The 14657-nt window shown below is 38.3% G+C and overlaps 1 protein-coding gene across 4 annotated transcripts; it reads left to right on the top strand.

The window, feature by feature from the left end:
• Window positions 1-10: 10 nt before the first annotated feature.
• ENPP4 (ectonucleotide pyrophosphatase/phosphodiesterase 4) lies at window positions 11-13551 on the top strand. 4 transcript variants are annotated; one of them, XM_067752773.1, is made up of 4 exons: window positions 11-150; window positions 5880-6738; window positions 7936-8106; window positions 10137-13551. In XM_067752773.1, exons 2-4 carry the CDS (start codon window positions 5904-5906, stop codon window positions 10499-10501), a joined length of 1371 nt encoding a protein of 456 aa, XP_067608874.1. In that variant the 5' UTR covers window positions 11-150; window positions 5880-5903; the 3' UTR covers window positions 10502-13551. The 4 variants fall into 4 exon arrangements, with proteins under 4 accessions (XP_067608874.1, XP_067608876.1, XP_067608875.1 ...); XM_067752775.1 differs by lacking the exon at window positions 11-150 and adding an exon at window positions 161-315; XM_067752774.1 differs by lacking the exon at window positions 11-150 and adding an exon at window positions 161-371.
• The last annotated feature ends 1106 nt before the right edge of the window (window positions 13552-14657 follow it).

The raw sequence follows: 14657 nt of genomic DNA, 5'->3' as shown, positions 1-14657 counted from the left end.
TGTTAACAGGGGCGCCCGTTAGTGCGCAGGCGCCTCAGGAAGAGCTCGGTCTGGCTCCTGCGCCTTCAGGTCTCCGTCGCTCCCAAGACCCAGGAGCGCCGGGTTCCGCGCGCGCCGGGTCCGCGTGCTGCAGAGAAGCGGCGGCAGCGGGTGAGTGTGAGCCTAGCGCGCCCGGCGTTCCGGAGGGAAATGCCACCCCCTCCCCCGTCCACTAGGGGCTTTGAAAATAGAGGTGGTGAGATCCCCTACCCTTGATACACACACACACACATCCCCCTAGCGGACAGCCGCGAGGGACCCCGGAGCGGCCGGGAGGTACCTGGCTGGGGGCGGCCGAGGGCGGGGTGGGAAGAGGAAAGGAAACTGAGCAGGTAGGCGCGGCCTGGGCGGACGGTGGGGTATGGGGTGGAGGCGGGGAGCGGTGGCGGGACAGGGGTGGAGGCCGAGGGGGCGGGCGTTTGATTTTACAGGAACGCGGTCCAAGGTATCGATCGACCTACCTCCGCCTGAGTATTCGATTAGAGTTGATGGGAGTGACACAGCCAAATTTAAAAACGAATTTCCTAGAAAACCTAACAAGAAAGGTAACACTGAAGTGCTTTTTATCGGCCGGGCACTGTGTTAAGCATTTTACAAATAACGCTTCCTTTTCTGGGCACTGCAACCCTGTGAGATCACAGCGTCCCATTATACAGATGGGGAAAGTCCTGCTCAGAGACGTGAAGCACAGCTAGTGACCACGAACAGATTCAGGTTTATTCCAGCCTTGACTCCACTAGGGTTTCTTCTTTAACCACCAGGCCATCTGGTGGACCCAAGCTGGAAACCTTGCCAGTACTATAGAAAGTCAACTGCTCCTTTTAATATTCCGGTTTTCTTTTCTTTCTTCCTTTTTTCCAGAGGTTGTTCCAAGCTATTTTAAGGAAATTAAAAGAATTTAAAAGCAGGGAGGAGATATTTTATAACTAAAATATATAAAATATAAATATCTCCTCCTTGCTTTTAAATCAGCTACAAAATATAATTTGGGAGAAATTTGATGAACACAGAAGAAGTACACAAGGAGTTATTTTGTAGAAAGAAATAATATATGTAGAAAGTAAGATTAAGTATAGCTGTTTTGAAGATGCCGGAAAAGTTTGTATGTGCTGGAAAATTGAAGAATACTTTAGAATCCTAGAGTTGTTAAGAGTCTTTCAGAGAGTAGTTTTAGTTTTTCTTTAGAATATCAAGAAAATTAATAATAATAATCTAGGGAAAACCACCAATGTTATCTATGTGAATAGACAATGCTATTTTATTTTTATTTTATTTTAAAGCTGTGTAAGAGTTTCATTATAAATAGTATTTGTGAAGTGTTTAGAATAAGGCTTTTGTATTACAGAGCAGATGGCATGCTAATGGCGGCAAATAGCTTTCATCATATCCTTTGACTATCACACTCCCCCAATTTCAGCTAAGAATGCCAGTGAGAATTGCCCGAGATACATTTCATCCAAGTAAGAAAGTCATCCCAGATGAGGGAGAGTGTGTTTTGGCCCTGAATTGAAGAAAACTACACACAACTTCGGTTGGGATTATCTGGGTGTAGTTCCGGTGACTCTGCTTTTTTTCCTTCCCTTTGATATCTTTTTGGTTTGAAAAATTACAGAATTTCTCCCAGTGCTTTGTAATATAGCAATTAGTGATTTTTTTATTCCTTGGAAATACTTGAGAACTTCTCACTGGTGTTTTGTTTATAGCTTAACACTCCTGTTGGGATGAAACAGAATGCAGTAGACATAGATACAGGCACCATTAATGAAAGCAGGAAAAGTCCCGTTCATAGTTTGGAGATTAAAACCAGACTTGTAAACTCGCTGTTACTAGATTTATAAACTTGTTAAGGACCTGAAATTCGTAAGAGTACAGACAGTAAGGCTACGAATTGCTTCCTGAGTTTGGCCAATCCAGGGACTTCATCTTCATCCTGTGTAAAAAGAAGAGGTTAGCCTAAATTATTTCTGTCTACTTTATAGTTTCACAGTAGTATCATTCCGCCTGTCACGGTACAGACTTTTTTCCTAACATAACAGCTTTGTAACTGTGGATAAAAAAGAGACTAAATTTGAGGGCCTATATTGTTTAACACTTTATGTATCCGCATTTTACAAACACAGAAACTGAAGCTGGTAGATCTGCCCACAGTTGCCCGTCTACTAAATGTGGGCTCAAGTTCTGGGATCCTTCTGATTTCAGAGCCTCTAATCTTTCCACTTTGTCTGTGCTTCTAAGTCTGGAGACAAGAATCCAGCAGTGTGCTAGGGGTTAGTGAACCACAGGGTAAACAGCACATGTGCCTTGACCCTCCTATTCACTCAAGATTTGGGGAAGAAAGATTTTGATTTGTATGTATTTTGTGTGAGAGAGGGGCGGACACAGGTTTTTGTTTTATTGTTTTGCACATGGGAAATGAGGTGAAACACATTCACGTTAAAAAACTCAGGTCTGTGGTGTAGAGTACACATTTCACATAATTTTTGAGGTAAGATGAAACATCAGAGATGTTTCCTGTTTTGTGGCAGGACAATCCAGATGCTTTTAAGATTACAATTTCATTTCTCTCTACTCTTTTTTTTTAATATAATGGTTTTATTGAGGTAAAATCCACATACTGTCTAGTTTACTCATTTAAAGTGTACATTTTTACGAATTGTGCAACCATTACCACAGTCAATTTGAGAACATTTTCATCACCCCAAAAAGAAACCTGGTATCCATGAGCATTTACTCCTCATTTCTCCTCAACCCCTTGCTCCAGACAAATCTAATATACTTTCCATCTCTATAGATTTGCCTATCTAGGCATTTCATCTAAATAGAATCATACAATAAGTGATCTTTTGTGACTGCCTTTTTTTTTACTTAGCACAATGTTTCAAAGGTTTATCCAAGCAATAACATATATTTGCACTTCATTCCTTTTTATTGCCAAATAATATTCCATTGTATGGATATACCACATCTTATCCATTTATCACTTACGGACATTTGAGATGTTTCCACTTCATGGCTCTTACAGATAATGCTGCTGTGATCATTTGTGTACAAGTTTTATCATTGACTTGTGTTTTAATTTCTCTGAGGCATATGCCTACTAGTAGATTTTCTGGGTCGTACGGTAACTCTGTTTAAACTTTTGAAGAACTACCAGAATGTTTTCCAAGTGCCTGTACCATTTTCATTCTCACCAGCAGTGTATAAAAGTTCTAGTTTCTCTACATCCTTGCCAACACTTGTTATTATCTTTTTTATTATATCCATCCTACTGGGTGTGAAGGGGTATCTCATTGTGGTTTTGATTTGCATTTCCCTGATGGCTAATGATGTTGAACATAATTTCATGTGCTTATTTGCCATCTCTATATCTGGAGAAATATCTTTTCAGATCCTTTGCTCATTTTTTAATTGGATTATTTAACTTTTAGAGTTGTTACAGTTCTTTATATATTCTAGATATAAATCCTTTACCAGATATATGATTTGCAAATATTGTCTCCCGTTCTGTGGGTTTTCTGTTCTCTCTATTATATCCTTTGAAATGGAAAAGCTTTCAATTTTGGTGAAGTCCAATTTATTTATTTATGATTTTCGTCACTTGTGCTTTTGATGCTGTATCTTAGAAGGCTTTGCCTAACTCAAGGTCATGAAGACTTATTCCTATATTTTCTGCTAAGAGTTTTATAGTTTTAGCTCTTAATCTTGGTCATTTTGAGTTTATTTTTGTACATGGTATGAGCTGAGGGGTCCAAATTCATTCTTTTGCACGTGGATATACAGTTGTCTCGGCACCCCTCTGCTCTTAGAGGAACTCCGTTGGAAAAGTTTTAGACATACTGTGACATGATTCCTCAAAGGGCTTAGTTTTAAAAACAATGCTTTATGATGTATGGGTCTCAAGCGCAGCATTACAAGAAATCGTGGTGTTGTAGAACAGAGTTCATTCAAGCTCGTCTTTGTTCTTCCAAGATGACAGGCAGATTCGTTGTTTTGATTATTTATGCCCCTATTTTGAGTATTTTATGTTTGAAAAGTATAAAGCCCTTGTCCTCTGATAAATGGCACATACATAAATTTTGGTGTTATAGACTTCAGTTATATTATTTATTGAATGATTTTTTTTTTATTGACCTAAGAGAGTATTTGGGCAAAGATTTCATGTGTAGAAAGTAACTTTAAGAGGTTTGGAAACACAAATTATTACCGAAGAGCTGTTATAGGTCACCTATAGGTCACCTAGATAAACGATTATTGTCTCTGTAATACATCTCAGACAGACTGTGACAGCAATGTGTGGTAAAAGGGAATTAAGGTTGACCATGATTTCTGTAACTGTTTCATAGTAATTTGCACGTGAGTTGTGCCTGGATAATGGAGGGACTTGAATGCCAGGCAGAGGTGTTTCTGTATAGGCTGGGGGACTTTGAATACTGATTTTATCAAGGAAATGTCATGGACAGGGCTATTCCTGGGAAGATTAAGTTGGGAGCGGATGTTGGGTGAATAAGGGGACGGTGATCGAGGTAGGAAGGTCAGTTAAGAGATGGAAGGGCTCTGGACAGGAGGCCCTGGGGACTTGAAGAAGTGTGGCAGGGGACTTACCTGGCGGTCCAGTGGTTAAGACTCTGCACTTCCAATGCAGAGGGCACAGGTTCAATCCCTGGTCACGGGACTAAGATCCCATAGGCCTCTTGGCGTGGCAAAAAAATTAAAAAATAATAAAAAAAGAAGTACGGCAGCAGCGGAGACTCACTCTACCTAAATGACATCTCCTATTTGCTTAGGAACCAAAGAAGATAGAGTCTGAAGGTAGGGAGATTTGTTTGGGGAAATCTGTTTTTTTGTAATCAGTAGATTGTTAAAAAAAGAACCAAAAAATCAGGGAGCGCTCTGAGCCTAGGGTGGTAGGCAGGATAGTTACAGTGGCCCCTCATTATCCGCAGGGAGATTGGTTCCAGGAGCCCCAGCAGATACCAAAAGCTGCAGGTGCTCAAGTCTCTTATATAAAGTGGCAATAGTACACGAATACAGTCAGCCTTCTGGATTTTCCATCCGCGGTTGGTTGAATCCATGGATGTAAAACCCGTGGATATGGAGGGCCAACTGTACGTCTTTGACAGTAAAAAGGAAGTTTAAAAGGGATGTGGTGATGAAATGCATTTCAACAGCTGTTGCATTTCCTCAGAAACTACCGTGACATCCAAGTTCCTGTAGGCTTTGTCTGTCTGTCAGCCTCCTGTGAATATTGGGCAGGTTCAGATTGAGGTGGAACCTTTTCCTCACGTAGTATTTATTACTTACTCCCCTTTTTCATGCCAGTATTTTTCAACAGGAACTGATGATGAGCCAGTATGGTAGAGTTTCCACCCCCTATTTCTGTGGATTGAAAGGAACTATAGGGTACCAGTCATGAAACTAGAAAAATAATCGCCCTCCCTGGAGCCTCTGAAAGCTTGGCGTTATTTCTGTTTTGTGCAAAAGGGTTGTTTTTGTTTCTTCGTTTGTTCTTATTAAACCTTTAGAATAACTTCTGCTGCTGCAAACAAACAAGGCAGCCCATTGGTATGGGGCACAAGAACGACCCATATCCCCTTCAGAGCATGAAAAATGGGGCAGGACATACAACTGGACAAGTAAAGGCAATTTTTATTTTTTCCCACTTTATCTTTATTCAGTTATCTTTCAGTAAGTGACATTATTTAATTTTCAAGTTGATGTAGGTAAAGCTGGTGTATAAAAAGTTTATAAATGTTGGTTTTCTTCTCCCGATGACTAAACTTCTGAAACCTAATCCAACTCAAATAGCATTACTACTTATGAATTGTGTTTTTATATTTTAGGAACCCTGACTGCCCTCCTTCAGCATGTTCACTATGAAGTTATTGCTGATATGTTTGTTTTCTGGACTTATAACTGGTTGTAGAGGGAACTCTTCCTGTACTTTGCCACCCAAGTTACTACTGGTATCCTTTGATGGCTTCAGAGCTGACTATCTACACAACTATGAATTTCCTCACCTCCAGAATTTTATCAAAGAAGGTGTCTTGGTAGAGCAGGTTAAAAATGCCTTTATCACAAAAACATTTCCAAACCACTACAGCATCGTGACAGGCCTGTATGAAGAAAGCCATGGCATTGTGGCTAATTCCATGTATGATGTCATCACAAAGAAACATTTTTCTGACAGTAATGACAAGGATCCTTTTTGGTGGAATGAGGCAGTCCCTATTTGGGTGACCAACCAGCTTCAGGAAAACAGATCAAGTGCTGCTGCTATGTGGCCTGGTACCGACGTGCCCATTCACAATACCACACCTTCCTATTTCATGAATTACAGCCCCTCAGTGTCATTTGAGGAGAGACTCAGTAACGTCTCCACATGGCTGAGCAATTCGAACCCACCTGTCACCTTTGCAACACTCTATTGGGAAGAGCCAGACGCAAGTGGCCACAAATATGGCCCTGAAGATAAAGAAAACATGCGCCGAGTGTTGAAAGAAATAGATGACCATATCGGTGAGCTAGTTCACAAACTCAAGGTGTTAGGACTGTGGGAAGATCTTAATGTGATCATTACAAGTGATCATGGGATGACCCAGTGTTCTGAGGACAAGCTGATAAACTTGGATCGCTGCATCGACCCCTCAGACTACACTCTTGTAGACTTGACCCCCGTTGCTGCAATACTTCCTAAAATAAGTAAGTAAACTTTTAGCCAAGGAATATTTGAATGGGGCGGTTGATTGAGGAGGAAGGGTTTTGTAAAAGAACGAAGCTCAGACGTTTTGTAGTTCACAGCCATACACTCCTATACTCACTCAGAGCGGGATTATGTTTTCCCCCTGATGTATAAGTTTTTAGGCAATTAGCTTAAGGTTTAGGTTCAAAGGGATTATTTCTTTGCTTTTTTTTCTTTAAGTTAATTAATTTATTTTTGGCTGCGTTGGGTCTTCGTTGCTGCATGCAGGCTTTCTCTAGTTGCAGCGAGCAGGGGCTACTCTTCATTGCAGCATGCAGGCTTCTCATTGCGGTGGCTTCTCTTGTTGCAGAGCACGGGCTCTAGGCACATGGACTCAGTAGTTGTGGCACGCGGGCTCAGTAGTTGTGGCTTGCGGGCTCTAGAGCGCAGGCTCAGTAGTTGTGGCGCACAGGCTCAGTTGCTCCGCGGCATGTGGGATCTTCCCAGACCAGGGCTCGAACCAATGTCCCCTGCCCTGGCAGGCAGATTCCCAACCACTGCGCCACCAGGGAAGTCCCTCCTTGCTTTTTGATGTATTTCTTTTTTTTAATTTTTATTTTTTTATTGAAGTATAGTTGATTTATAAGGTTTCTGGTGTACAGCAACAAAATGCAGTTTTACACACACACACACACACATATATATATATATTCTTTTTCAGATTCTTTTCCATTATAGGTTATTATAAGATATTGAATATAGTTCCCTGTGCTATACAGTAGGTCTTTGTTGATATATTTCTTACTTATTCACACTAATGGAAAAAGGAAATTTTTATCCTTAAAAAACATCTTGGACTTTTGTGTGAGATATACCTTTCGTCTACCAATCTTAGAATTAGTAGTTACCAGTAATATGTAATTAGTTTATATTTACTTAGGAAGCTAGATGTGAAATTTGTCCTCTTTGTATAAAAGTCCACCAGGGATAATCACAAAATGAAGAGAGATACGTGAATGCTTGGAAAGGTGTGTGTGTGTGTGTGTGTGTGTGTGTGTCCCCAACACTGTTACATCATTATTATTCTGTTTTTTTAATGATTAAAGGGCTTTAATAGATAACATTGTTCAGGACTTATTTCCAGTTATTCTAGTTAGAAATATTTTTTCCTTATCAGTCAACATGACTTTTTCCTTTGCTGTTTCCTTTTCTTCCAGACAGAACAAAGGTTTATAACAAACTGAAAGTCTGTGACCCTCACATGAATGTTTATCTCAAAGAAGACATTCCTGCCAGGTTTCATTACCAACATAATGATCGAATTCAACCTATTATTTTGATTGCTGATGAAGGCTGGACAATTGTGCTAAATAAATCATCACTAAAATGTAAGTATTTATTTAGAATTTTTCTTTTGAATCCTAGGGATAAATCACACATCGGGACATTGTTCCATTAACAGGATACTTTGATTTAGAGATGTTCACACAGTATAATTAGTTTGATTTTCAACTAGGTGATTCTCAGGTTTTCATCTGAGAGCCATTTTTAGAAACCACAGTTTCATCCTTAGATTAGAAGGTTGGGTGATCTTAAGGGTGAAGGAGTAGTTTTACTTTTTTACAAAAACTTCAGTTACTGTCAGTAACTTTCAAGGCTGGTTCTCTTGATTTGTAAAAATAAGAGAGTAGTAAAGAAACAAAGAAAATAAAAGAGAAGTCAAGAAACAAAGTGAAGGGGGAGAGATTAGCTAGTTCAAATCCTTTTTTCTTTTTTTGTGTTAAAAAAATTTGTCCAAGTAACCTTAAGTCTTTCCCCAGTGATGAAATTGTTTACCTGAGTGCTACAGCTAGTTAGAACACTGGGCAAGAACCAGAAAGTATGCAAACAAAAATCGACCAAGTAAACAAAACAGATGGATCAAAATCTCTCCTCAAACTGAAGAAATGTATAGGGGAGAATTACAGCTTTTTACCCATAAGGAAAATTCAATTCAAGTACATTTTTCAAAAATCTGATTTTGTAAACCATAGCAGGGGTCAGAAAATTTTTCTGTAAAAAGCCAAATAGTAAATATTTTAGGCTTTGTGGGACAGCTGGTCTCTGTCTCAACTACTCAATCCTACCTTTATAGTGGGAAGGCAGCCACAGGCAATACATAAACAAACTGACATGGGCTGTTCCAATGAAGCTTCCTTTACAGAAACAGGCGGAGGGCTAAATTTGGCCAGGTGCTGTAGTCTGCAGATCCCTGATCTATAGCAGTTCAGACGCATCAGGCAAGGATGAGACTGAGGGCCATTAGAGTTGATATATTATTGATACTTACGTTGTATCCTAACTATTGAAAACTTGGAAAATACAGAAAAGTTCAGAAAAGAGAACAAAAACTATCCATGATCCTTCGATACAGAAGTACAGTCAGATGTTAATTGTGGGTGTTTTCCTCCTTCTAATCTTTTTCTCTGTTACATACAAATGCATATTTTTATTATTAAATCATATGGTTTATATTATTCACATTATAATCATATACATTTATATTACTGAAATCATAATACCTATATATAATGTTATATTGTGCTTTTTATTGTATTGGTCACGTGGGTTGTTTTTCTTATGAAATATTTCAAACATACAATTAAAGAATATGTAACACTGATCCACTCATCACTTAGTCACCTGCACTTCATATGGAAATAGGAGCTTATTAAATGTAACTGGTCTGCATTAAAAGGCAATATTTTAAAAAATAAAGCAAAAGCTTGAGAATCTGGTATTGGAATGATATCAGGGACCATCAGGTTTTTCTTTGAGTTAGACTTTTACTAGAGTTACAAGTTGGAGTCACCAGGTTAGACGTCACATTCAAGGCAAGAATCCCTTCCGTAACGTGCTCAGTCCCCTGGCCCTCCAGATGCTGAGGTGTCCATCAGCTGTCAGTAGACCAGTGGTGTATTCCACATCCTATGTCTTGTCCAGGAGCAGCTGACGTAGGTCAGGCTTCAGGCTAACTTCCTTGCCACTCACTGGTTTTACTCACTTCTGCTCTCCCCAGTTACTCAGGACCCTCAGGCCGACCACTCTTTTTATCACTGGTGCTGTTTGCAGTGGGCTTGCGCAAACAGTGCTGGACACTGGCAGGTGAAATACGTGGGGCTGGGACTGAGAGAGAGTTTTAAAGCCTGAGGTCATGACGGATCGAGAAGAGGTGGGGGTGGTGTGTGTGTGAAATAGAGGACGTGGCTGTGACTTGAAGAAAACAGAAAATTGTACTGCTGGCACCTGTTTGGCCCAACTAATCAGAATTTTAATGGGAATGACACTGGCAAGAATGCAGTGTATTTACACTAGAAGCAAGTTATTTTGTGGTAGAAAAGCTGCTCTTATTTACTGACATCATCTTGTTCTTTTCCAGTAGGTGACCATGGTTACGATAATTCTTTGCCTAGTATGAATCCATTTCTAGCTGCCCACGGTCCTGCATTTCACAAAGGCTACCAGCACAGCACCATTAACATTGTGGATATCTACCCAATGATGTGCCACATCCTGGGATTAAAGCCACATCCCAATAATGGAACCTTCGGCCACACTAAGTGTCTGTTAGTGGACCAGTGGTGCATTAATCTCCCAGAAGCCATAGGAATTGTTATCGGTGCGCTCTTGGTCTTAACCACTCTGACCTGCCTCATCATAATCATGCAGAATAGACTCTCTGGACCCCGGCCATTTTCCCGACTTCAGCTACAAGATGATGACGATGATCCTTTAATTGGGTGACATGTGCTGGGGTTTATACAAAGTGGCTGTGATTAGGACACACCCAAGGAATGGTGTTACAACTATGAAAAAGTATACTTTGAAAGACAAAGATCTTAGACCAAGCAGGCTACAATTATTTTGTTTTTCCTTGTGTTTTGTTTTGCGGCATTAGCTAATACAAAAAACTCTGACCGTAGAAAACATTGCTAGTAAATCATTAGTTAACACCAACTGTTTCCCTAACTAGAAAGGTTTTTTTTAAGAAAAATACTGCCTTTGCCCTTTTTTTTTTTTTTTGCAACGAAGATTAGACACATCTATAGATGAAAATATGCAAAAATTTAGTGGGTATGCTTTTTGAATAAATTTTTACATTTGTAAATTATACAACAGAAATCTTTATAAAATGTGTGGATTTTGTGTATCAGGAAGGAAAACTTTCCTATATTTTTATATGTGCCTTTAATAGAGTTTGTATCCCAAGTAAACCCTTGAGGTAGGAAATTCTCTGTGATGGTTAATTAAAATGGATCAAGCAGGCAGAAAAGATCTAGCATATGAAGAAATTATTTTAAGAAAAACTATTATAAAAAACAAGCAAAGACCCCGTGATACAAAGCCTAAGTCTTCTTCACCAGTGTGTCTTTGTTAAGACCCTTAAGCTATTGAGGCCTCAAAAGTGAAACCTTTTGAAGAGTATTGCTAAGAAGAGGCTAAGAAAATAGGGACACGTGCTTTCCTCACTTTGTACTCAATGCCTTTGTGTAAGTTATTTAGTTGTGTGTATGTACGCACCAGTGTGTTGCATGTATGTGTGTACACTTTGTGTGACTTACAGCAGGTGGTGGGAGGTGAGTGGCCTGGGAGCAGCCTCCCACATCCCCATAGAACCCAGCTCTCAGGAAAGGTTATAATTGCACTTCACTTTCGTGTACTTTCTTCTAACTCACAAGGTAAAATCATAATTTTTAAAAATTCATTAATTTTTGTTACCATTTTTAACTTTCTCCTGTTGATTTTTGTAACCAGAGGTCTCCAGGTGCTGCCGAGAAATGTATGACCTGATACGAATCTGGTTTTGATTGGGTCAGAATGAGGAAAAGAGATTTTTCTATTTACCTTTGGGAATTTTATGCCTTACTTTTTAGGCTATAGCGTAGCTAAATTTAAAATGGAATTTAGTATCTTCTGATCTTTTACATGAATCATGCGTTAAGTGGCTGAAGAAACTCTCAGGACTCTGTTAACCTTCAGTAGCCTGAACGCTGCCTCTGCGTTTTTCTCCCATATTTGGTTCATAGAAATAACCACTCCGCTCATATCTTTTAAAACATACTTGTTCAGAGCGAAGGATTTGTTGTGAATAACTGTTATCCTAGCTTTGCTAAGTGGTACCTTCTAACAATCATGATTAGTAGGAAGAAACTGAATTGTGGCAGACAAGATTCCATCTATTAGAGGAAAAATTGAGTTCAAGAACCATTCATCAGCAGCTGAGGCAAGCAGTTAATATTACTAGTGCGATCTTTAAAGTTTTGACAAATAAACTAGGGAACTGTTTTACAGATACAAAGATAATCTACAGTAAATATGCAGCCCACTTAAATGCTGATTATCCGTGGTGGTCAAGAACAGTGGTGCCAGTCATCAAACGTAATTCATCCTGTGGTCACCCCATTGTACTTGGGGTTCTTGAGAAGCATTTCTACACCCTGCATGAATAGTCCATGCATGCAGTCATAGGTGACTGTATTAAGAACAGCATGATAAATAAATAAAACCACCAGGACTCATTTTGCTTTTTGACAGATTTTATTTCTGATGTTTTTGCCTCACATAAAAGTTATCCTAAAGGTTAATCGTTGATCTGAACAAAATAATAGAAAAATTTCTTTCTACTTCCATTTCCATTAAAAAAAAAAAAGACAGGAGAACAGTCACATTTAAAGCAGTGAGCATTTTTTTGAAATGTCTAAAATACTAATTGAGGAGAGCTTGGTCTTTGCAGTGGTGTGAGCTTTAGTGGTTGTACTGGCTTGATTGGCAGTTACAAGTTTCAGAAGTCTGTCCATAGCGTGCAACCTGTGAGTGGATTTTATGGAGGATGGAATAGGAAGGGATGCCCCAGCAGTGTCTCAGCCCTTTGAACAAAAGACCTATTATTTGTCTTGTTCTTTATTCCATTCTCAAAATACTAACTTGAATTAAAGTTGTAAATGTTTTTTGTATATGTTGATGGGACAAGAAGAGTATTTAATCAAAGAGACGTTTATATATTATTATATTGAACTTTATGTTAATTCAGTTGTATATTTAAAAATGATCACTTAAAGCCAATGACTGCTCTAGTACACTGAGAAAATATTTCAGTAAAGCCAGCCTTTTTCACTTGGTGTGTATTTTGTTAAATAATTGACTAATATGCTTCTGTGTTTTCTGGGTGGTAGAAAGTATTTGGCTCCAGGAAAGATTTAACTGTTTATGACAACAATACTCAAAGGTAATAGGAAAACTTTTTAGTGAGTTTGTTAATTCAGTGAGTGAATTCAGAATAAGTACATTTACTTATGTAAATGTAGGGACAGTTCTGCTGCTATTAATGTGCAAGTTTTTCTGGTAAACAGCAATAGAATAAGAATTATTTCAATGCTCTGTACCACTGGTTTTGTGTTACTGTTCCATTAAGCTTGGTATAAGAATTGAAAGATACTTGGAACATTAAAGGATTAAAAAAAACTTTGCCTTGTTCTTGGGTATTTCCTTCTCTTGCCCATATCTGGTAAGCTTTAAGGATAATTGCATTTAATACCTTTTATTTGGAGGTTTTTACTTCATTGTGAGTATATAAAGCTACAAACGAAGGACAAAGATGAGATGGGAAATGTGTATTTATTGTAAATTCCTAAAATACTATGTAAATAAATGACATGAGTGTGCTTTAAAGAAATTTGTGTGTAGTGCCTTAAGTTAAATATATTTTGACCATATTGTTTGAATTCATAGTTATGACTTCGTTATGATTTTTAAAATTTTATGTGAATAAAATCTACCAAAACATTTTAACCACATTCAATATACAATGTGATGTCATTGATGATTTTTTAGTTTGTCACCTTCTCGCAAAATATACATACTGTGATAGATGTCGACATGACTTAGTAATACTGCAAAATCCACCTAGGCATTCATTACAATTTTTTTAAAACCAGGATTAAGTTTGCAACATTTAACCAGATTTTTAAAGCAGTGTATAAATATGCAATCCAACATAAGGACATCACTGGAAAGAAAGCCAAGATAAATTTTGCAGAGTTTCTAGAGCTATAATTTATTGACTTACAGTAGACAGGAAGAAGTTTGAAAAAAGGTGATTACAAAACACTCAGGGTGAGGGCGGGATTACAGTATTTAAACTTAGTTTTGTACATAGCCAGAGTATTTAATGTCTTTTCTAATATAGATTCAACAAAGTTTCCTCTAATAGAGCAGTGATTAATTTCCTCTTTTGACATTCATTGAATACTTCTAGGAACTGTGGGAAAACAAAAAAAAAGGCACTTTACTTTGGAAGAGAGTTCTGTAGCATTTCAAAAGTGGTAAAACTTTATACTAACAAATTACTTTTGTCTCCTCGTGGTTTAACTCCTGGGCTAAGATCCTTGGATCCAGAACCATTTCCCAGGCCCTGCGCTTCCTGAAGTTTGGATGCCAGATTTACTGAATAAAATTGATTCCAATAGAGAAAGAAAATTAAAACCAATTTCTTAATTAAAGATTGAGAAAGTATAAACTATTCTACAAAAAAGTTTTCAGGCCCCCAAAACAGTGATCTTTTTTAGTGCCCCTTGGTTGGGTTTGATTATCCCTGTTATATTTGCTTCATAAAACTAGTGTTGTAGAAAAAAAAACATGAGTTTTTGAGGGGCATATAACACTGATATCAAACCTGATAAAAATAGCATCAAAAAAAGAAAACTATAGATTTTCTAGAAATAGGCTCTTGTAAGAAACTGAAACTAATAATAGAATCGATCCTAATTTTACTTAAGAGGACAGAAAGCATTTTGAAAAGCAATTTTCAACTTAAATGGCAGGTGGCAAAGGGAGAAGACATTGCAAAATACATGCTGAACAAGAAAAATCGTTATCAACTAATCAACTTCAAAATAGACGA

This window comes from Pseudorca crassidens, chromosome 10, assembly GCF_039906515.1.
Source record: "Pseudorca crassidens isolate mPseCra1 chromosome 10, mPseCra1.hap1, whole genome shotgun sequence".
NCBI classification, from domain to species: Eukaryota; Metazoa; Chordata; class Mammalia; order Artiodactyla; family Delphinidae; genus Pseudorca; species Pseudorca crassidens.
The sequence above is the reverse complement of the archived record's forward strand: the minus strand, read 5'-3'. Positions and strand labels throughout refer to the sequence as shown.

What these genes read in the sequence shown, in the direction of transcription:
- ENPP4 (XM_067752773.1), top strand. Translation starts at nt 5,904, where the DNA reads ATGTTCACTATGAAGTTATTGCTGATATGTTTGTTTTCTGGACTTATA. An exon ending in TGCAATACTTCCTAAAATAA is followed by an intron (nt 6,739 to 7,935) that starts GTAAGTAAACTT and finishes CTTTTCTTCCAG; the next exon opens with ACAGAACAAAGGTTTATAAC. An exon ending in AAATAAATCATCACTAAAAT is followed by an intron (nt 8,107 to 10,136) that starts GTAAGTATTTAT and finishes GTTCTTTTCCAG; the next exon opens with TAGGTGACCATGGTTACGAT.